At 49.6% G+C, this 21,281-nt stretch overlaps 1 protein-coding gene across 2 annotated transcripts in view; it reads left to right on the top strand.

Annotated features, from left to right (window-relative positions):
- LOC139237984 (sterile alpha motif domain-containing protein 1-like) overlaps positions 1-19,419 on the top strand; it is an 83,323-nt gene extending 63,904 nt beyond the window's left edge. The window contains exons 6-9 of one of the 2 annotated variants that reach the window (XM_070867356.1): positions 10,838-10,931; positions 12,978-13,089; positions 15,483-15,587; positions 16,755-19,419. In XM_070867356.1, the coding sequence (XP_070723457.1) occupies positions 10,838-10,931; positions 12,978-13,089; positions 15,483-15,587; positions 16,755-16,790 (347 nt within the window). In that variant the 3' untranslated portion in view covers positions 16,791-19,419. Of the gene's footprint in view, positions 1-10,837; positions 10,932-12,977; positions 13,090-15,482 lie in introns of both variants that reach the window. The other variant, XM_070867354.1, reaches the window with a different exon arrangement.
- The last annotated feature ends 1,862 nt before the right edge of the window (positions 19,420-21,281 follow it).

Below are 21,281 nucleotides of genomic sequence, written 5' to 3'. Positions count from 1 at the left end.
TCTCTTTGGTCTGAGAATCTGTAGCTTGCTTTGCCTCTTGTCTTTGGTCATCAACTAGAGTAGCGCTGATCAGAAGTTAGTGTTTCAGGATTGATGCACATTGTTGATGGGCTTCCTATACCAGTGCTAATGTGCAGTTTAGGATTTCGGGTGAGACGTTAAACCTCTCAGGTGGATGTAAAAGATTCCGTTGCACTATTCGAAGAGGAGCTGTAGAGATATCCCCGGTGTCCTGACCAACATCGCTAAAACAGATTATCTGATCGTTGCTGTTTGTGGGACCATGCTGTGTGCAAATTGGCCGCAGCGTTTCCTACATTACAGCGGTGACTATACTTCAAAAAGTAAGTACTTCACTGGCTGTAAAAAGCTTTGGGATGTCCTACAGTCGTGAAAGACCCAGATCATCCTTCTAGTCTTTCCTCTATGGAAAAGAAGTACTCAACTCCTAACTTGGGTTCGCCATGGCACTCCCGCCTCTGAGGCAGAAGACTGTGGGTTCAAGACCCACTCCAGAGACTTGAACGCAAAATCCAGACTGACACTCCAATGCAGAGGTGCCGTCTTTCAGATGAGACGGTAAATCGAGCCCCTGTCTGTCTTCTTCTGTCGACATAAAAGATCCCACGGTACTGTTTCGAAGAAGAGCAGGGGAGTTCTCCTGGATAACCTGGTCCAATATTTATCCTTCAACCGACATGGCTAAAACAGATACCTGCTCAGTATCTCATTGATGTTTGTGGGATCTTACTATGTGAAAATTAGGTGCCACGTTTCCTACACTGCAACAGTGATTTCCACTTCATAAGTAATTCATTGTCTGTAAAGCACTTTGGGAGGTTTTGAAAGGCTCTGTGTAAACGTCTTTCTTTTCAGCCCCGCGGACTAGGGAGTGGGTTGGGTTCTGGAGTCGGCTGATTCTTTCCACAGCAAGCGTAACTCCCAACAGCTGTGTTGTCGCATAATAAACCAGTTTGTTGTCAACCATTAACTTCAGCTGCAGTACAGCGTGTACTGGCAGTGCATGTATCATATTTGGCAAGGGCAGTGAGAAACTGTGATATTGAGGCTTTTTATATTGCTGCTGGGATTTTTTTGGCGTGGTGGGGGGCGTGGGCGGTGAGTGACAAGATGCAAAGAGACAAAGCAAACTACAGATTCACCCACACAAAATCTAGACTGACACTCCAACGCAGATGAGAGGGTAAATCAAGGCCCCGTCTGCCCCCTCCTGTGAACCAAGCTAAGAACGTCATTCTCCCAGGCTTTTCTTGCAAGTTACAACTCCGTGAAGCAGCGGCAGAGTATGTACCGGGGGCGGCGCAGGCAGCGTAGCCTCTGGTCACTGTGCACACAAGATGTAATTGTGCCATGACCTCGTCAACCAGGATCATCCTAAAGTAGTCGCCATCCTAGTTGGCTTGGCAATCACTGCTGTCACCTAATAAAACAAAGTCACTACATTTAAAAGTATCAAGGGCTGAAATTGCCCTCCGACCGATGATTAAGATTTTTCTCCACCCCAATCCAAGGGGATGGCCACCGCGAGCTCTGCAGCCACGTTAGTGGCACCCACTGGGTTACCAGGGAGGGCTTCGGCCAGGCCAGCGATCCAGTACCCAAGAGGGGGTGCGGGGCTGCCTGTTGGAGGCCCGGCCGAACCCGTGGCCGCCATTGTCGGGCCGACCTCGGGAGTCGGCCCGACAATTAAAATAAAATGGCGGCCGCGGCAGGGCACCCTCCCCTTTAAGGGCGGATGCGCAGGGGCAGTTTCCCGCAAGGGGGGCAAGCTGTCGGGGACACCGAGCGGCGACCGGTGGGCAACTTCCCAAGCGGGGTGGAAAGGGGGAACACCGGCGGGGCGGGAACCTCCACCACCCCAAAAAATAACCAGGGCAGTGTCACGATTGTCGGGAACTCTGCGCTGACCGAGCGGTGAGTGCTTTCCACACCGTCAATGCCTCTTTGAGGCGGTAACACCTCTTTGAAAAGGGAGCAATTTTGGCCCCTCTGAGTTTTCTACTGAAACCTCCTGTTTAGTAGCATTATGAGACGGGTGTGTGCATGATGCCATGATCTTAGCAGCGGGCAGAGTTAAACTCTACTACGCGGATTCAGTTTCTGCTCGTGTCGTACGTTTACTGCCCACAATTGGCAGGTGCTTTGCAGGAAGTCCTCGCTGCTGGTCAACAACAACAGCCTGAGTTTATATGGCACCTTTTAATGTGGTAAAACATCCCCAGGTGTTTCACAGGAGAGCATTCAGCCCAAAATTGACACCAAACCAAAGAAGGAGAGATTCGGACAGGTGTGACCAAAAGCTTGGTCAAAGAGGTAGGTTTTAAGGAGGGTCTTGGAAGGAGGAGAGTGAGGTGGAGAGGTGTAGGGAGGGAATTCCAGAGCTTGGGGCCTCGGTGGCTGAAGGCACGGCCGCCAATGGTGGAGCGAAGGAAGGGGGGTTGGACAAAAGGCCACAGAATTGAAGGATCGGCAAGATCTTGGAGGGTTGTGGGACTGCAGGAGGTTGCAGAGATAGGGAGGGGGCGAAGCCATGTTTGAACACAAGGATGAGAATTTTAAAATCGAGGCCTTTGGGGACCCGTGGGTGAGTGAGTGACTGGGAGGCACTGTAGGTCAACAATCTTAAAAATAAAAAATAGACTGACATGCCTGGCTGTATTCAAATTACCAGGACTGCACCCAGAATCATTTTGTTTACTGAAGAAACAATTCCAGAGGAGGAAATTCATTTAAGACTTGTTTTCATTACATTCAACTTGCTTAGTAAGTGCAACTGACTTCCAAAGAGGCAGCGTGGGGTTCCAACAGAACGAACCCCACATTCTCCAGAGCTTGGCTCCAGCTTACACGATCAGAGCAGAGGCTGAAGTCTTTCTGTGATACTCTTGCGACACGGGCAGCAGAGCTTTGTATCAGCTCCAGTTTACACAGGGTAGAATGTGGGAGGCCAGCCAGGAGTGCGATGGAATCGTCAAGTCTAGAGGTAACCATGGATGGATGAGGGTTTCCGCGGCCGATGAGCTGAGACAGGGACAGAGTTGGGCGATGTTATGGAGGTGGAAATAGGCGGTCTTAATGATGACGCAGATATGTGGTTGGAAGCTCATCTCAAATATGACACCAAGGTTTGCGAACTGTCTGGTTGAGCCTCAGATAGTTGCCAGGGAGAGGGTTGGAGTCGGTGGCTAGGGAACGGATTTGTGGCGGAAATCCTCTCCCATCTTTAAAACGCTCCTTAAAACCTATCTCTTTGACCAATCTTTTGGTCACCTGCCCTAATATGCCCTAATCGGTGTCAAATTTTGTTTGATAACATTCCTGTGAAGCGACTTGGGGTGTTTTACTACGTTAAAGGCGCTATATAAATGCAAGTTGTTGTTGATGATAGCCATGTTTCTCCATGGTGCATTGCTGGATGATCACCCAGCACTACTGAAAAGCAACAGGGGATTCTGAATCTTGAACTTGGTGCTCGCGTAATGGCTGCTAAAAGGCCTTTAGAGTGCAGCTCTGTTGGATTACAGGTTTTTGTTATCATCTGCTGACGATTTCACTTGAACTGATAACTGTTGTAAACACACAGGGCACTTAAACCTCACCACCCTATACAGTTTTCACTGTCTGGAAGTGTTTTACCGTCATGTTGAGTCCAATATCCTGACTGCTCTCTGCCACCAAGAGATTTGAGTGCCGGTCCCACAGTGACATATATTTGTCACCGAGCTTGTTTTTTGCATTTCTAGCTTTTCTGATACAAATCCCACTCCAGACACTTGGGCCCAAGGGAGCAACTATTTTTTTTTTGGAGTAACTTAAAAATCGCGATTCTCCCCATTTAAGTTGCTCCAGTGTAAGTGAGTTAGTTGCGTTTTTTTTTTAGATTAGTTTTTTTTTCAAAAGGGGGCGTTACCAGCCACTTACGCCTGTTTTGGCCATTTAAGCCAGTTTAGCCAGCTAAAACTTACTCCAAACTAAGTTAGGCCAGAGTAAGTGGCCACTTTTGTACGTTCTGAAAAACCCTGCGGTGAATTAAGAGATCAGCGCAGGTAGCCTCCAAATCAGGCTGATAACACCCTGTCCAGTCTCGCTGCTTGGGATTTAAAAAATAACTAGCATTTCTATCATAACACTATCAGCCTGATTAAACTGAGTATATTTTTAGTAAAGCTAGCTAGATATTAAAGTACTAGAAAATCTTTAAAGATTCTTTTCTCCCCCCTCCCCGATCAGAACTCTTCCCCTCCCCTCCCCACCCCCGCCCCATCAAAACTCTTCCCCTCCCCCCCCCCACCCCCGGATCAAAACTCTTCCCCCCACCAACCTGTCTCTTGTAGCCCTCAGCATGGGAAGGCAGCGGCCCACCTGTGCGGCAGGCCACTCGGCCCGGGATGGGATGGCGAGCATCAGCCCCTCCACACAGCCTGCATCCATCACACGCACTCAGATTCTGGGGGCGAGGAGCCAATGCGCATGCGCGCACACTCTAGCGGGCATGTGCAGAGGTCCCGCCACTGTTTTCAGCACCGGGACCTGGCTCCGCCCCCGAATCCAGTTGCCACGCTACGCCATCATGGAGGAGAGGCTGGGGAGCAGCCAATCTCAGCCCGAAGATTTTTGGTGCCCTTGGAGTTCTACAGAAATCTGTACTGGCCAAATTTGGGCCCAATAGCACTAAAATCTAGGCTGACACGCCCAGTGCAGTGCTGAGGGAGTGCTGCACTGTCAGAGGTGCTGTCTTTCGCATGAGATGTCAAACTGACGCCCCGTCTACTCTCTCAGGTGGATGTAAAAGATCCCACGGCACTTTCTGGCCAATATTTATCCCTCAACCAACATCACTAAAAAAACAAATTATCTGCTTAATTATCTCATCACTGTCTGTGAGAGCTTGCTGTGCACAAATCGGCTGCCGTGTTTCCTACATTACAACAGTGATTACTTTAAAAAGGCACTCATTGGCTGTAAAACTCTTTGGGACGCCTTGTGTTGGAAGGCTATATAAATGCTCTTTATCTCTTTCTCTCACACACACACTCTCTCTTTCTCCCTCTCCCTCTCTCACACACACACTCTCTCTCTCTCTCTCTCTCTCACACACACATACTCTCTCTCTCTCTCTCTCACACACGCTCTCTTTTTCTCTCTCTTTCTCGCTTCTTATGGGTAAAATTGCTCACAATTATAAGTCCTGAATTCCGAAACACACTAGCAGGTAAAATTATGCCAGGTCCACTGAAATCGGTGGGTCTGTATTATTTATACACTGAAAAGGTTACAGGCGGTGCCTTTGCTTTTGTTGGTAGCCTCTTGTTTCTGCACGTACAACCCCAACTATTCAACTTTGGAAACCAAGTGAACACACCCTGCAGTTGTCTCCATAGCAACAACTATACAACAGGAAAATTGCACCGAACATAATTCTCCTTCCGCAAATTCCCATAAAAACCAACCAATATTGTGTAATTGAACTATGAACAAGTCTCACTGAAATGTGAATGTTATTCTGCCTGGCGACATTCATAGCTATTAAAAATGTGGAGCAAAGGGCACTTGAGAAAAGCTAGGAGTTCACAATCCTATTCAACCCCACTCTGAACTTTCAACCTCATATCTTCCCCTTCACAAAGACCGCATACTTCCAACTTCGTGACATCACTCGCCTTCCCCCCCCCCCCCCCCAACCCAGCCTCAGCCTGTCTGCCACTGAAACCTTTATCTGTGCCTTTGTCACCTCCAGAACCGACTATTCCAATATTTTCCTGGCCGACTTCCCATCCTTCACTCTCTGTAAACTTCAGCCCATCCAAAACTCCACTACCTGTGTCCTATCCTGCGCCAAGTCCCGCTCACCCATCCACTCTGTCCTTACTGACCTTGGCTCCCAAAACCTCAAATGTAAAATTCTCAACCTTCTACTTAAATCCCTTCAGCCACAACACCCACCCCCCCCCCCCCCCACCTTAGGCTTGTTGTCCATTTTTTAAATTACACCTTGATGAAGTGCTTTGAGATGTTTTTATGTTAAAGATGCAAGTTGAATTGTATTCAGGCACCCTATGTTGGTATCAAGCTCTCCCAGTCAAGTACAGCACAGTCTAAAACAGAGTAAAGCTCCCTCTACTACAGCCAGCAGACAGAGGGGACTTTGCTCCCACTATGCTAGATATTGGATTGGAAACCCGGTTGCAGAGGTGAAAAGCCCATGTCTTAACCCACTGTGCGAACCAGTTTCCCCCCTGACCTATCCCTTTAAGGTCAAAAGTCGCATTGCTGTAAATAAACACAGCCTGAGGTCAGTCAGATTCTAATTGCAATTTGGTGAGGGAAGGTTTACGATTGTTTGGCGTTTGCAAATTCCAGAACAGAAAACAGTAGGTATCAAAGTATCAGCTGTGGCTCAGTGCATTCCAGATCCTAACCACTCGCTGTGTAAAAAAAAGTTTTTTTCTTATATCGCCTTTGGTTCTTTTGCCAATCACCTTAAATCTGTGTCCTCTGATTCTCGACCCTTCTGCCAATGGGAACAGTTTTGCTCTGTCCAGACCCCTCATGATTTTGAACACTCCTATCAAATCTCCTCTCAATCTTCTCTGCTCTAAGGAGAACAACCCCAGCTTCTTCATTCTATCCACGTAACTGAAGTCCCTCATCGCTGCAATCCAGTCATGGCAAGGCTATCAGCCTGGGCGTGAAAATTCCCCCCTCGCCCACCCCATCCCCCCCCCTCCCCCCGGCACTCCCCCCACCTGCCGTCCAGATGGAGAGGAACTTGACATAGGTGACTCTTTACCGACTGTTCAACCCAGATGTGGTTAGCATGCAACTGGTCTTTCCTACCATTGGGCTATGGATGGGCCTGTGCAAAGACCTGTCAGGGAGCTTTCCATGTTGGTATTGGACAACCTTTCGAAGAGTGCGTCACGCAGCATCAGACTACAGTGGATTCCCCACGACGTAGAAGGCCAGCCTGTTGCCCACTGAATTCACTTGCCAGTTCACTGCACTTACAGCTGTTAACCCTGCCGCTGAGTCATTGGAGGGGGGTGCGGGGGGTGGGTGGAGGAGACGCCTCAGTTTTAAAATTCTCATTCTTGTTTTCAAATTCATCCATGCCCCCCTCTGCCCATCTCTGTAAACTCCTCCAGCTCTACAAACCTTCCGAGATCTCTGCTCTCCTCCAATTCTGGCCTCTTGCGCATCCCCAATTTTCTTCACCATCAGCGGCCGTGTCTTTAGCTGTCTCGGTCCTAAGCTCTGCAATTGCCTCCCTAAACCTCTCCACCTCTCCTCCTTTTAAGATGCTCCCTAAAACCTACCTCTTTGACCAAGCTTTTCATCACCTGTGCGAATATCTCATTTGGCTAGGTGTCAGATTGTTGTTGGATAATCGCTCTTGTGAAACGCCTTAGGATGTTTTACTATGTTAAAGGCGCTATATAAATGCAGGTTGGTGTTGTGTTTCCTGTAGTTTGCCTCCTCTTGTCTCCTCGCCTTCAGCTGTGGTCGCTGCCTGCTCCCAGTGCTTTAATGTGCTTGATGAATATGATATATAGCCAGTGCACTCAAAACCACTCCAGGCAAGGAAGCTCACCTTTAGAAGCCTCTGAACTGGTAATGGCGTTTGATCTTTTTGTTTACTTCCTGCTTCTGCAGTGATGGAGCTGGAGGTTCATCCTCGATCAACGATGACAGCTTCATAGCAGAATAAAATAAAGCTTTGTTACTGCAGCAGGCTCCACGTGTGGCAAGCATTTCTCCTCAGTATGTTACCTGCTAGCGTTTGGACGCAGTCCAGTTGACCTGCCATCCACTGTAATGCAGAAAGTGACATGTCATAGAATCATAGAAATTTACAGCACGGAAGGAGGCCATTTTGGTCCATCACGTCCGCGCCGGCCGACAAAGAACTATCCAGCCTAATCCCACTTCCCACTTCTTGGTCTGCAGCCCTGTAGGTTACGTCGCTTCAAGTACTCATCCAGGTACTTTTTAAATGTGAGGGTTTCTGCCTCTACCACCCTTTCAGGCAGTGAGTTCCAGACCCCCACTACCCTCTGGGTGAAAAGATTTCCCCTCAACTCCCTTCTAAACCTTCGATCAATTACTTTAAATCTACACCCCCTGGTTGTTGACCTCTGCTAAGAGAAATAGGTCCGTCGTATCTACTGTATCTAGGCCCCTCATAATTTTATATACCTCAATAAGGTCTCCCTTCAGCCTCCTCTGTTACAACCTCAGCCGATCCAGTCTTTCCCCATAGCTAAAATTCTCCAGTCCAGGCAACATCCTCGTAAATCTCCTCTGCACCCTCTCTAGTGCAATCACATCTTTTCTGTAATGTGTGGACCAGACCTGCACGCAGTACTCCAGCGGTGGCCTAACTGGTGTTTTATATCGTTCAAGCATAACCTCCCTGCTCTTGTATTCTATGCCTCGGCTAATAATGTCTATTTCACCGGGTGTTTGGTGCCTGCTCGAGGGGAGCTGGAAACAATATTCAGATGAAAGCAGTTGATTGTTTCTAACGAATATAGTGTGAAATCAAAGGGCTGAATTTTCGGCTTTGATGTTTTTAGGGCGGTAATGACGGCGGGGCAGGAAAGTTAGCGGCCGGGGCCGGGATCAGTTTACACCTCAGTCAGTAACATTGGGCAGCTGGGCCGTGAGTCAGGGAGCGCAGCTAAGGGAGGCGTTGTACACCCGTCGTGGGACGCTGGGATGTCAAACTCCCGAGCTAAAGAGCCGGACCGGGAGCGCTCCCAGAGACGTCTGGGGGGGGGGGGGGGGGAAAAACGAACAAAAACATTCCCAAAACATTGCCCACCCAACCTCAACACAAATCGCCCCAAAAATTAAAAGAAAACACAAATACACGTGCCTTAGGGGTCCATTACCTACCTGTGTAGTTGGTATCGTTGGACCTCCCGATTTCCCAGGCCGTCAGTGCGGGGCGCGCTGCGGGTCGGGCGGGAGTCAAAACTCGCGCCGGTGTCACAACCGCGGGCGTTGCACACCGGGCGCAGCTCTTCCGGGCGGTGCTGCTCCGCGCCGCCGCTAAACCGGACCTGAGGATCGCCGCGGGGCGCTGGAGGCTGACCACCCGCCCAGAACACCTCACCCCCGCCATTGCCGCCGCTCCGGGGCGAAAACGGAGCACAGAAGGCCCGAAAATCCAGGCCTTAAGCCAAACCGTAGATTTCAAAAAGTGTGTCTCGATTATTTTGTGCAGTTTGAATTCGGGTTGTTCAATTTGTGCGCGTGTTTATTTATTGCCTTGCCGTTTGTGGCTGCCCCCACCCCCATCTTCTCCTCCTCCAATGCAACATAGCTTTCTCTGCCTGACCTCCCAAACCCAGCTGCTGCCCGAGTGTAACCCTCCGCTAATGGATGCCACCCAGGGTGATTCGCTTCCCCTTTCTGATTGGATTCTGTCTCCCCTTGGGATGTGGCTGAGATTACAATTTGGAGGCTGGCACATGCAAGTGTTATCTGCACCGGACACCCTTCACCTGTTGGTATCTACAACAGTGTCAGCTGTAGCTCAGTGGACAGCACGCTCGCCTCTGAGTCAGTAGGGCGCTAGGCTCAAGTTCCACTCCAGGGACTCGAGCACGTATTCCAAACTGACACTCCATTCCAGAACTGAGGGAGTGCTGCACTGTTGAAGGTGCCGTCTTTCGCATGAGACGTTAAACCCAGGCCCTGCCTCCTCTCAGGTGGACGTAAAAGATCCCATGGCGCTATTTGAAAAAGAGCAGATGAATTCTCCCCTGGTGCCCTGGCCAACATCACTAAACAAGATTATCTGCTCATTATCACATTGCTGTTTGCATGGAGCCTTGCTGTGCGCAAACTGGCTGCCGCGTTTCCGACATTACAACAGTGACTACAAAAGTACTTCATTGGCTGTAAAGCGCTTTGGGACATCCTGAGACCATGTAAAACGCTGTATAAATGCAAGTCTTTACAATGTGCTGCACAACCCCAATAATCCTTATTTGTATTGATAATATCTTTGTTCTGAGACATGATGTCTCTATGGGTTCTGAATCAACGAAGCAATACAATAAGAGAATGCAGTCCTGTGTTGTATCATAGCACGCTGTGTTTGAACCAGAGCCCCTTTTGGCAGAACATATAGTTTAGCAACAAATTAAAAAGCAGAAACGGAATATTTTCTATCCCATCTAATCTGATTTATTGAAATTAAATACCATTTTTCAGATTTGTTTCTCCAAGTTATAGAATGATGAATCACAGAAGGAGGCCATTCGGCCCATCATGCCTGTGTCAGCTCTTTGAAAGAGCGTTCCCAGTTAGTCCCACTCCCTTGCTCTCTCCTCATAGCCCTGAAAATTTTTCCTTTTCAAGTATATATCCAATTCCCTTTTGAAAGTTACTATTGAATCTGCTTCCACCACCATTTCAGGCAGCGGGTTCCAGATCAGCATAACTCACTGCGTCAAAAAAAAATTGTCTCTTCATCTCCCCCTCTGGTTCTTTTGGCAATTATCTTAAATCTGTGTCCTCTGGTTACTGACCCGCCTGACAGTGGGAACCGTTTCTCCCTATCTACACTACCAAACCCCTTCATAGTTTTGTACATCGACATTCAATCTCCCCTTAACCTTCTCTGCTCTAAGGAAAACAATCCCAGTTTCTCTAGTCTCTCCACTAGTGTGGGAGTAATATTGCATGTGTAATTTTCTGATTTGATTTAAGTTTGTTGCGGTTACGTTTGTCCGTTACTGTCTTTTACTAGCTGCCGATTACAGTAACTACAGTGCCTGATACTTGTATTTTATTCTCGCTGCAGTTCCCGAGGTTGGTGGAGCCTCGTTTCTGCTTACGCCATCGGCATCTCCGGTAGACATGGTCCCTGAAGTGAATGGCCCCACAGACAGACACATGTAAGCAATGTTCACTCTTATTCTTCCTTGGTGTGCATTCCCTTTATTGGCTGCGTGGCCCATTCAGATTTCCGCCCATGCGCGGTTTCTCCCGTATAAAAGCCAGTGAGCGCTAGACCTCCGCGAGACTCAGCAGGAACGTTGCCTGTAAGTAGCTCATTCGGATAGTTCAGGGTGCCCTATCCTTTTGCTGCTGCCCATCCCAGTGTGCCTCTCCCCCATATTCCAATCCGAATTTTCCTGTACGTCGCATATTTATCTCTGCCTTCCCATTCTATCTCCCCTTGTGCCAACCGTGGCTCAGTGGGCAGCACACTCGCCACTGAGTCAGAAGGTCGTGGGTTCAAGTCCCACTCCAGGGAGTTGAGCACATAAACCTAGGCTGACACTCCTGTGCAGTGCTGATGGAGTGCTGCACTGTTGGAGGTGCCGTCTTTCGGATGAGATGTTAAACCGAGGCCCCGTCTGCTCTCTCAGGTGGATGTAAAAGATCCCATGGCCCTATTTCGAAGAAGAGCAGGGGAGTTCTCTCCGGTGTCCTGGGCCAATATTTATCCCTCAATCAACATAACAAAAACAGGTTATCGGGTCATTATCACATTGCTGTTTGTAGGAGCTTGCTGTGTGCAAGATGGCTGCTGTGTTTCCCACATTACAACAGTGACTACACTCCAAAAGTACTATATTGGCTTGTAAAGCGCTTGAGATGTCTGGCAGTCATGAAAGGCACTATATAAGCTAACACTTACGTTAGTGTAAAATAGCTCATCGACTGGCTTAACGTGCACATAGAGAGATCCACTCCTTTTAATTGAAATTAATATACTATTTATAACCAACTGTTCTTCTCTTCGTTTTCCCTCTCTAAGTTTTTCTTCTGTGATCCTCGTGTTGTTATGGTTTCTGTGTTTTCTATATACTGACCCATGACGACACCCCTTCACTTGATGGCTTTTCCTAGAAAGGTCATTGACAACAAAAGAGTTATTCACTTCAAGACAGACGGAGCCTGTGACTGAACGTCTGGGGCAAACCCTGAGCCAGACAGAGCCAAACTAAACGTCTGGAGCAAACCCTAAGCCAGACTGTGACTAAAGGTCTGGTTCCTGAACCTGAACCAGACGGAGCCTGTGATTGAACGTCTGGGGCAAACCCTGAGCCAGACGGAGCCTGTGACCTAACGTCTGGTTCCTGACCCTGAGCCAGATGGAGACTGTGATTGAACGTCTGGGGCAAACCCTGAGCCAAACGGAGCCTGTGACTGAACGTCTGGGACAAACCCTGAGCCAGACGGAGCCCGTGACTGAATGTCTGGGGCAAACCCTGAGCCAGACGGAGACAATGACTGAACATCTGGGGCAAACCCTGAGCCAGACAGAGCCTGTGACTGAACGTCTGGGGCAAACCCTGAGCCAGCCGGGGACTGTGACTGAACGTCTGGGGCAAACCCTGAGCCAGACAGAGAGTGTGACTGCACGTCTGGGGCAAAGCCTGAGCCAAATGGAGCCTGTGACTGAACGTCTGGGACAAACCCTGAGCCAGACGGAGAGTGTGACTGAACGTCTGGGGTAAACCCTGAGCCAAACGGAGCCTGTGACTGAACGTCTGGGACAAGCCCTGAGCCAGACGGAGAGAGTGACTGAACGTCTGGGACAAGCCCTGAGCCAGACGGAGAGAGTGACTGAACGTCTGGGGAAAACCCTGAGCCAGACAGAGACTGTGACTGAACGTCTGGGGCCTAAGTGTGACCCAAGAATCTTTTTTCCTATTCTGGGATGCGGGTCAGGATCATGGTCATAGCTGAAGTGGTTGCAAGGCTAACTTGACTCTCGCCTTCATCAACACCCTCTATCTCATTCTCATCGCTGTTTCCCACTCTAACTTTACCACTGATGTACTTCCTGCTTCTGACATCGCAATGGGCTGAGAAGCACTGGGCGGCCGGGTCCCGATGGAACTGTAGCTCAGTACGCCTCAGCACCCTGAGGGGGGGGGGGGGGGGGGGCGGCATAGGAAGAAAAGTAACGATGGTGTATTTGTTAACAGCCTGGAAGAGAATGGGAAGTCTGTGGACCCAACAGAGTGGAGCATTGCTGATGTGGTGAATTATTTTAAAGAGGCGGGATTCCCAGAGCAGGCTGGTGCCTTCGAGGATCAGGTGAGTGTGTGACCCTTTCTGGTGCTTGGATTCCAACACAAAGAACGTGTTTCTATTTTCTCATTGAATGCTCCAAAATTTTGAAGGGCCCGCTTAAAATGTGCGTTTAGAACATAAGAAATAGGAGCAGGGGCAGGCTATTTGGCCCCTCGAGCCTGCTCCGCCAGTCACTACGATCAGGGCTGATCTGATCTTGGTCTCAGTTCCACTTCCCTGCCTTCTCCCCATAACCCTTGACTCCCCCTATAGTTCAAAAATCTGTCTATCTCCACCTTAAATATATTCAATGACCCAGCCTCCACAACTTTCTGGAGTAGAGAGTTCCAAAGATTCACGACCCTCTGAATGAAGATGTTTCTCCTCATCTCAGTCCTAAATGGCCGACCCCCTTATTCTGAGACTGTGACCCCTGGTTCTAAACTCTCCAGCCGGGGGGAAACATCCTCCCAGCATCCATCCTGTCAAGCCCTTTAAGAATTTTGCATATTTCAACGAGACCATCTCTCATTCTTCGAAGCGAGGGGGTATCGGCCTAGTCTACTCAATCTCCTCATAGGACAATGCCCTCATTCCAGGAATCAGTCCAGCGTACCTTTGTTGCACCCTCTCTAAGGCAAGCCCCTACTACTGATGTCATGAACTTAACAAGAGCCAGCTGTTAAGAAGAGCCATTTATTTTTTAACCGGGTCTTTACATAAGAACATAAGAAATAGGAGCAGGAGTAGTCCATTTGGCCCCTCGAGCCTGCTCCGCCATTCAATGAGGTTAGAGCCCAGCAAGTACGGTTCACCGCTAGCTGCAGCTCTGGTGTTCCGGAGGATGGGCTCCAGTATGCAGGAGTTCACTGTCACGAGTGCAGAATGAAGATAGGTTCATCTGCTACCACCCGGGAGATACAGTACTCCATTCTTCCCAGCTTCGGCTTCATTGTTGACAAAGGCCACATGCAGCAGCTGAAGGTGAGGTAATGGGGTGGAGTTTTACACAAGAAATAGGAGCAGGACTAGACCCTACGGCCCCTCGAGCCTGCTCCCCCCATTCAATAAGATCACGGCTGATCATCGACCTCAACTCCACTTTCCCGCCCGATCTCCATATCGCTTGATTTCCCTCGACTCCAAAAACCTATCGATCTCAGCCTTAAATATATTCAGAGACTCAGCATCCACAGCCCTCTGGGGCAGAGAATTACAAAGATTCTGTGAAGAAATTCCTCCTCATCTCAGTCTTAAATGGCCTTCCCTTTATCCTGAGACTGTGCCCCTGGTTCTAGACACTCCAGCCCGGGGGAAACAACCTCTCAGCATCTACCCCGTCAATCCCCTTCAGAATCTTGTACGTTTCAATGAGATCACCTCTCATTCTTCTCAACTCCAGAGAGTATCGGCCCATTCTACACAATCTCTCATCACAAGTCAGCCCTCTCACCCCGGGAATCAATCTAGTGAACCTCCGTTGTACTGCCTCTGCTGCGTCCTTCCCATGTGTCTATATGCTCACATACCACGGGCTGATCAATTGCTTTGTTGAATTGAGCTGCATGATAACTTTTTTTTGTTAACAAATGGAGGATGGCGAATCTAGAACCGGGGTCACAGTCTCAGAATAAGGGGTCGGCCATTTAGGGCTGAGATGAGGAGAAATTTCTTCAGTCAGAGGGTGGTGAATCTTTGGAATTGTCTACTCCAGAGGGCTGTGGAGGCTCAGTCGTTGAGTATATTCAAGACCAGAGATCGATAGATTTTTGAATATTAAGGGAATCAAGGGATATGGAGATCGGGCGGGAAAGTGGGGTTGAGGTCGATGGTCAGCCGTGATCTTATTGAATGGCGGAGCAGGCTCGAGAGGCCAAATGACCTACTCTTGTTCCTAATTCTTGTGTGTTGGAAAAACGGAGCCCCGTATAAGCTGAGCTGACCTCGTTGGTTCTGCGAATTATTACATGAATGAACAAAGGTGGGAAAAGTAACTTTTTTTTTTATCATGGCCTTTTACAAATTCTCCTGTCGTCTGGTACCTGTGCAGCTCAGTGCCCAGAGCCTGCCCTCCTGGAGGGCCCAAAAACCTTGTCATTAACCGGCTGGTGGCAGGGTGTCAGAGGGGTCTGACATACTGGTGGTGGGTCTCGAACCCTCCTGGCATTGAGTGTAGGCCTCCCAAATCAAAGGGGTCCGATACCACTGGCAACGAGAATGAAAGTCCCCGATCAGTGGGGTCCGACACCCCTGTCGGACTTCCACTCGGAGGGTTCCGGCACGCCTTTGTGCGCGCACATGTCTAAGTTTGTAGCTAAAACAGAATGTACTCCAGGCCTGGGGCAGTGAGTGGCCATCTAATTCCAATGAAGTAATCGTGTTAATTAATGGACAACTTTTCATCTTCCTTACTCCAGGAGATTGACGGCAAGTCCCTGCTCCTAATGAAGAGGAACGATGTTTTGACGGGACTGGCAATTAAACTGGGCCCTGCACTAAAGATATACGAATATCATATCAAGGTGCTGCAGTTACATCATTTTAACAATGAGGCACCCTCATGCTGAACCATGCCTGCCATTGGGAGCAGACTATCTGCCCTGTACACCCAGCTTATATCTGCACGCGCTCCACTGCAGCCTCACTTTAATATATTCCCAAATTAAATTCATTCTATTTAAAGTGAAAGGAGCAACGCCACCAGGAATAAGAAGTTTATTTAAGGAAAAAGTGCTGGGTTTGTATAAATGAGGGTTTGGGAAGCGCTGAAGGCTTTCTCCCACTATCGGACCCACGCTGCACTGGGATTCTCCCCTTTTCCTGGGCGCCGCGGAGCTGCCGGTGCCAGGCTCGTTCCGTGGTTCTTGCCTTCTCGTTGACGGGAAGGGAGCGCCCCACTGACTGACGCTGATGTGGGCGCACTGTTCTGCAACTGGGTGGAATGCTGGTCAAACGTAGAAAGAGGGACTTTTCTGCAAGACCCCACGGCCCATTATCTTGTTTGACACACACACACAAGTGCACCAAAAGCAGCGCGGTGCACTCTTGGCGGAGCTGTGTGGGTCTGTCTCGTGTCGGAAACTGCAAAGAAAAAGAAACATTCTGAAGGAAATAGGCAGAGATTAAGCAATAAAGACCGAACGGAATGAGCACCTTCCTACGTTCATGTTGCAGCTAATGTTCCGATTGTAGATCCCCCTTCAAGGAGTGAACAGAAAATCTTTTCATTGAACCCGTCGATTGTGGTGCAGTGGGATTGTGACTAATGTTATCTCCACGCTCTTATTGTCTGACAATTACACTCTCTTAAGGTAGTCGTTTTGAAGTTTCACTTCAAGCTGAACAGCTGTTGCTGATGCTGGGAGTGTGCCCTGTATATTTTTAAAGGTTTTATTATATTAGATATTATCTGTATATTACAAAATACAATGAAAGCCTTAAATTGAAAATCCTGTGAGCTGGTGGGGGGGGGGGCGCGGGGGGGTGGTTATGACTGCTTGCTCACACATGCAGGACTTTGTTTGCAAATGAATCTGCAGAATTTTTTTTAAAATATGAATATTAAAAAATCTTGCCTCTGCTTGCACTTCCTGTCAGCTTTTTCCATTCTAAGTTCCTATGTCCATACTTGTATGGATTTCTGGCTATGTAAACTTGTAACATTGTAATGGCACCCTTCTGTGTTGCAGTGCCACCACTGGTCGGAGAATGAAATTACACCGTGACGCGTTTACATTATAAATGTGGGCAGAGGAATTTATGCGGGAAATATCAAGGACAGAATGCACGCCTTTAAAATGGGGACTGAATGACATCTGCGTGTCCCTGGTCCAGGTATTCCCCCAGACTCTTAACCCCGCTTCACCTGAAACCACACTTGGTTTTGACTCTCCATTTTCAACATCACAGGACATCATTGTCTCCCGTAAGCTGCGCAGCCTGCCTCCCTCGTTGTGCGGTCCATTCAAATCTTTGCGCCTGCGGAGTATCTACAATTTAAAAGCCAGTGAGCGGCCTGTGCGGGACCTTGAGGATGACTGCCCGGCCGCACAGCTTAGCGGAAATATGGGAGGACATTGCTTAGTATATATAACCAAGCTCTTGGATTAGTCAGATGGGTGGAGTTTGAATTCAGTGTTGCTCAAGTGGAGGTGACAGATTTAACCCATTCCTTATTTTTCATTTCATTTAATTTTTGGGGGGCATTTTGAATTTTAGAACTTACCCTTGCAAAATTTGACTGCAAAATTGGCTTTGCTCACACGCAGCATTGCGCAAACCTCCTCCATGTGTTCAGACACTCAGTTGAAAGTGTGGCACTTTTTTTTTAGCCTTTCTGTTTTGTAAACTTTTGCGTCAAACGTTTTGTCCCACTGGCTCCCCATCAGTTTTTCCACAAGTCTCAGCTTACAGTTCAGTTTCCATTTTGCAGTCCGGTAGGGAGGGGCAACTTGCTCCATTCCCTTACCTGCCGCATCTGTTCATTTGCCCGTAATGAGAGGACTTGGTTTGAAAATGACTAAACCAGTAGGTGCCTTGGCTAGTCAGCACTTGGTGAACAGTGAGGATTTACAGGGTTCGATTTAACTGACCCCCATTCGGCAGCTGACCCGACCCACGTCAGAAGCACTTCTTTACAAAGGAATAACAATCCGGTCCCAATTTGTGGCGTGAACACCACAAGCTGCCTTACAATTCATTTGGAGAATTAATTAGATAAATTGAAATGTAAACGGCAATGATCATGACTGAGGAGTATTCACACTGGTTTCAGGAAGACACCACTTGCCATCTTTACCACAGCTGCACAAAGCAGATGCACCTCAATCACCGTGCCATTATGCAACATGTGAAGACAAAACGGACCCAACACAACTTGTGGCTAACCTAGGAGGCTGACCTATTTGCTGGTGGGTTTATTTGCCAATGGTGCAGCTAACATCTCGTTAGGTGGCTCGACAAGGTGTTTCGGAGGAGCGGTGAGAGATCGTGGCGGAGGTGCAGCGAATGAGAGTGCGAGGCCCAGAAGAGCCGAGGGCCCAGGGGCAGCACGGGTCTGCCCACACTGCGATATGTGTGCGCACTAGGTCCATGCAACAGAGCAGGTCTCCAGTCGTCCTGGTTAACCCTTGCCACTGGACCAAGACCGTGTGGTGGCTGATGTGCAACAGCCACCACACGTTAAAAAAATCCACGCACAGGCATCTTCCACCCAATTCAATTGGAATTTAGGACTGGAATATTGGGTCCTTCATTGAAACATCTGTGAACCCATGTGGAAGCAAGTCATCCTCGTTCCAGTGACCGTCTATGACGATGAGCTCAGTATGTTCCCAGACTGCCATAGAAGCAGCCCCTCGAGCCCGTTCTACCACTCACTTAGCTCATGACCGATTTGTATCTTAACCCCATCTTACCTGCCTTGGTCCCTTGATGACCCTTGTCTAATAACAATCCTATCAATCTCAGTTTTGAAATTTTCAATTGCCCCCCCACCCCCAGCCTCGACAGCTTTTTTGGGGAGCGCAGAGAGTTACAGATTTCCACTACCCTTTGTGTGAAGAAGTGCTTCCTGACATCACCCTCTGAACAGCCTAGTTGTAATTTTAACAAGGTCCCCTTCCCCTGGATCTTTCCCAAAGAGACAATAGTTTCAGGTGTGGTCATATAACTGCCTGAAGTTAGTGATTCAAGAAGAGGGGGGAGGGGGAAACAAGGCTGATTTGAAAAATCTCGCACGTGTCAGGAATAGCTGAAAGGGGCGCGAAAATACTGGGAACAGAAACAAAACGTTCTCTCCGCCAGTTTGCTGTCACTACTCTTGCGCTACTGCTTCATGTTCCTGTCCCTAGTGTGGTTGGAGAATGGTCAGCATTCCTTTTGCACTCCACGTGTGCCGGGCTGTTTCCAGAGTCGTCTCTCTCTGTCAGTTGTCGTACTTGAATTTTGATGGTAAACGGGGCTCCGTCACGGGTCCTGAGACAGGTGTGCCATTTTGTGCAGCCTCTGCAGTGGAATGCCCGGTACCGCACGTGTGGGGACGGCGCGCTGCATGTACGACAATCGACTGCTCCCGTTCCCGTTCCCATTCCCTTTGAGTGGAGTGGTATTCCAGGCTGATACTGAGACGCAGAGCCCTGGTATCCCGGTGCAAACAGCAGCTGTCGATGCGCTTTACAGAATCTTTGTGTGATTTTATAATAAGGAGTAACTAAAAGCCATGTGTTTTGAACGATATGCACAACATGGGTAGGGTGGGTTTTAGAGCTTATTCTTGCTAACTGAGATGCTGTTGAGCAATAAGCAGCACTATTGAAATGAAATGTGTCTAATAAACTTGTTGATTCAAAATGATTTTTGTTGGCTTGTCGCAGAATTTGTCAGTGTGGCTTCGTGTGTTCTTTATGTAATAGCCACTTGCATTTATATAATGTAGTGATGCGACCGAAGGTGCTTCACAGGAGCGCTATCAGACAAAGTTTGACACCGATCTGTGCCACGACCCCTCCGTTGTTAAATGCTGGGTCACAGCCCCGCCGCTGTTAAATGCTGTGCTGCTCCTGGGTCATGACCTCTCTGATATATATGCCGCGCCGCTCCTGGGTCACAGCTCCGCCGCTGTTAAATGCTACGCTGCTCTTTACTGGGCTTGACCTCCGCCCCCGCCCCTGGGTTCGAACATCGTCCCCCCCCCCCCCTCTCTCCCCACCACCACTGGGCTCGAACATGGCCCCCCCCCCCCCACTGGGCTCGAACATCGCCCCCCACTGGGCCCAAACACCGCCCCTCCCCCTAACTGGGCTCGAACATCGCCCCCCCCCCTCTCTCCCCACCACCACTGGGCTCGAACATGGCCCCCCCCCACTGGGCTCGAACATCGCCCCCCACTGGGCCCAAACACCGCCCCTCCCCCTAACTGGGTTCGAAGATCGCCCCCCCCCCCCCACTGGGCTCGAACATTCCCCCCCCCCTCCCTCCCCACTGGGCTCGAACATCGCCCCCCCCCCCCCCCCACTGGGCTTGAACATTGCCCCCCCCCCCCACTGGGCCCAAACACCGCCCCTCCTCCTAACTGGGCTCGAACATCGCCCCCCCCCCCACTGGGCTCGAACATTCCCCCCCCCTCCCTCCCCACTGGGCTCGAACATCGCCCCCCCCCCACTGGGCTCGAACATTCCCCCCCCTCCCTCCCCACTGGGCTCGAACATCGCCCCCCCCCCCACTGGGCTCGAACATTCCCCCCCCCTCCCTCCCCACTGGGCTCGAACATCGCCCCCCCCCCCTACTGGGCCCAAACACCGCCCCTCCCCCTAACTGGGCTCGAACATCGCCCCCCCCCCCCCCCATTGGGTTCGTACATCGCCCCCCCTCCCCCCCCCACTGGGCCCAAACATCGCCCCCCCCCCCACTGGGCTCGAACATCGCCCCCCCCCCCCACTGGGCCCAAACACCGCCCTTTTTTTTGGTGTGAAGAGTGTCATCCTTGTTACTCGGGACTGCCTAGCAGTAGACACTGAACCAAATGAAATATTGGGACAGGTAACCAAAGCTTGGCAAACAGGTTTTAAGGCATGTGTTCAAGGAGAAAAGAGAAGTGGAGAGGTTGAGGGAGGGAGTTTAGGGCCTAGGCAGCTGAAGGCACGGCCGCCAATGATGGAGCGATTAAATTCGGGGATGCGCAAGTGGGCAGAATTGGAGGAGCGCAGAGATCTCAAGGGGTTGTGGTGCTGGAGGAGGTCACAGAGATAGGGAGGGGCGAGGCCGTGGAGGGATTTTAAAATCGAGGTATTGTCAGACCGGGAGCCAATGTAGGTCAGTGAGCATTGGGGTGATGGGTGATCGGGACGTGGTGCGAGTTAACAGGGTTTTGCATGGTTGTCAAATCACTTGTCTCCTGGCAAATTATGTGAAAGTTTACTTGCAGAACATCCCATGATGGGCTAGTATCCTTGAAGGATCTCAATTCTTTTTTGACAATTGCTCGCTGTTATATTACTGGATAGAGACAGCTAAAGTTGAATAAAAAGATATTTGGGCAAGGGAGAAAATCTGACCCTGATGCAAGAGGCTCCAACAACAGTAAATCACAGGTACCCTTGGGGAAAAGGTCACCTTGGTTTGGAAGCATTTCACTGCTAGATTGAAAGGTCCTCTGTAACTCAGGCATGTGGGAGGAGGTGGTTGTGGGGGGGGGGGGGGTGGCGGGGAGTCTGCTT

This window comes from Pristiophorus japonicus, chromosome 24 (genome assembly GCF_044704955.1).
Source record: "Pristiophorus japonicus isolate sPriJap1 chromosome 24, sPriJap1.hap1, whole genome shotgun sequence".
Lineage (NCBI taxonomy): Eukaryota > Metazoa > Chordata > Chondrichthyes > Pristiophoridae > Pristiophorus > Pristiophorus japonicus.
Note: the sequence above shows the minus strand (reverse complement) of the source record. Positions and strands in the feature narration are given on the sequence as shown.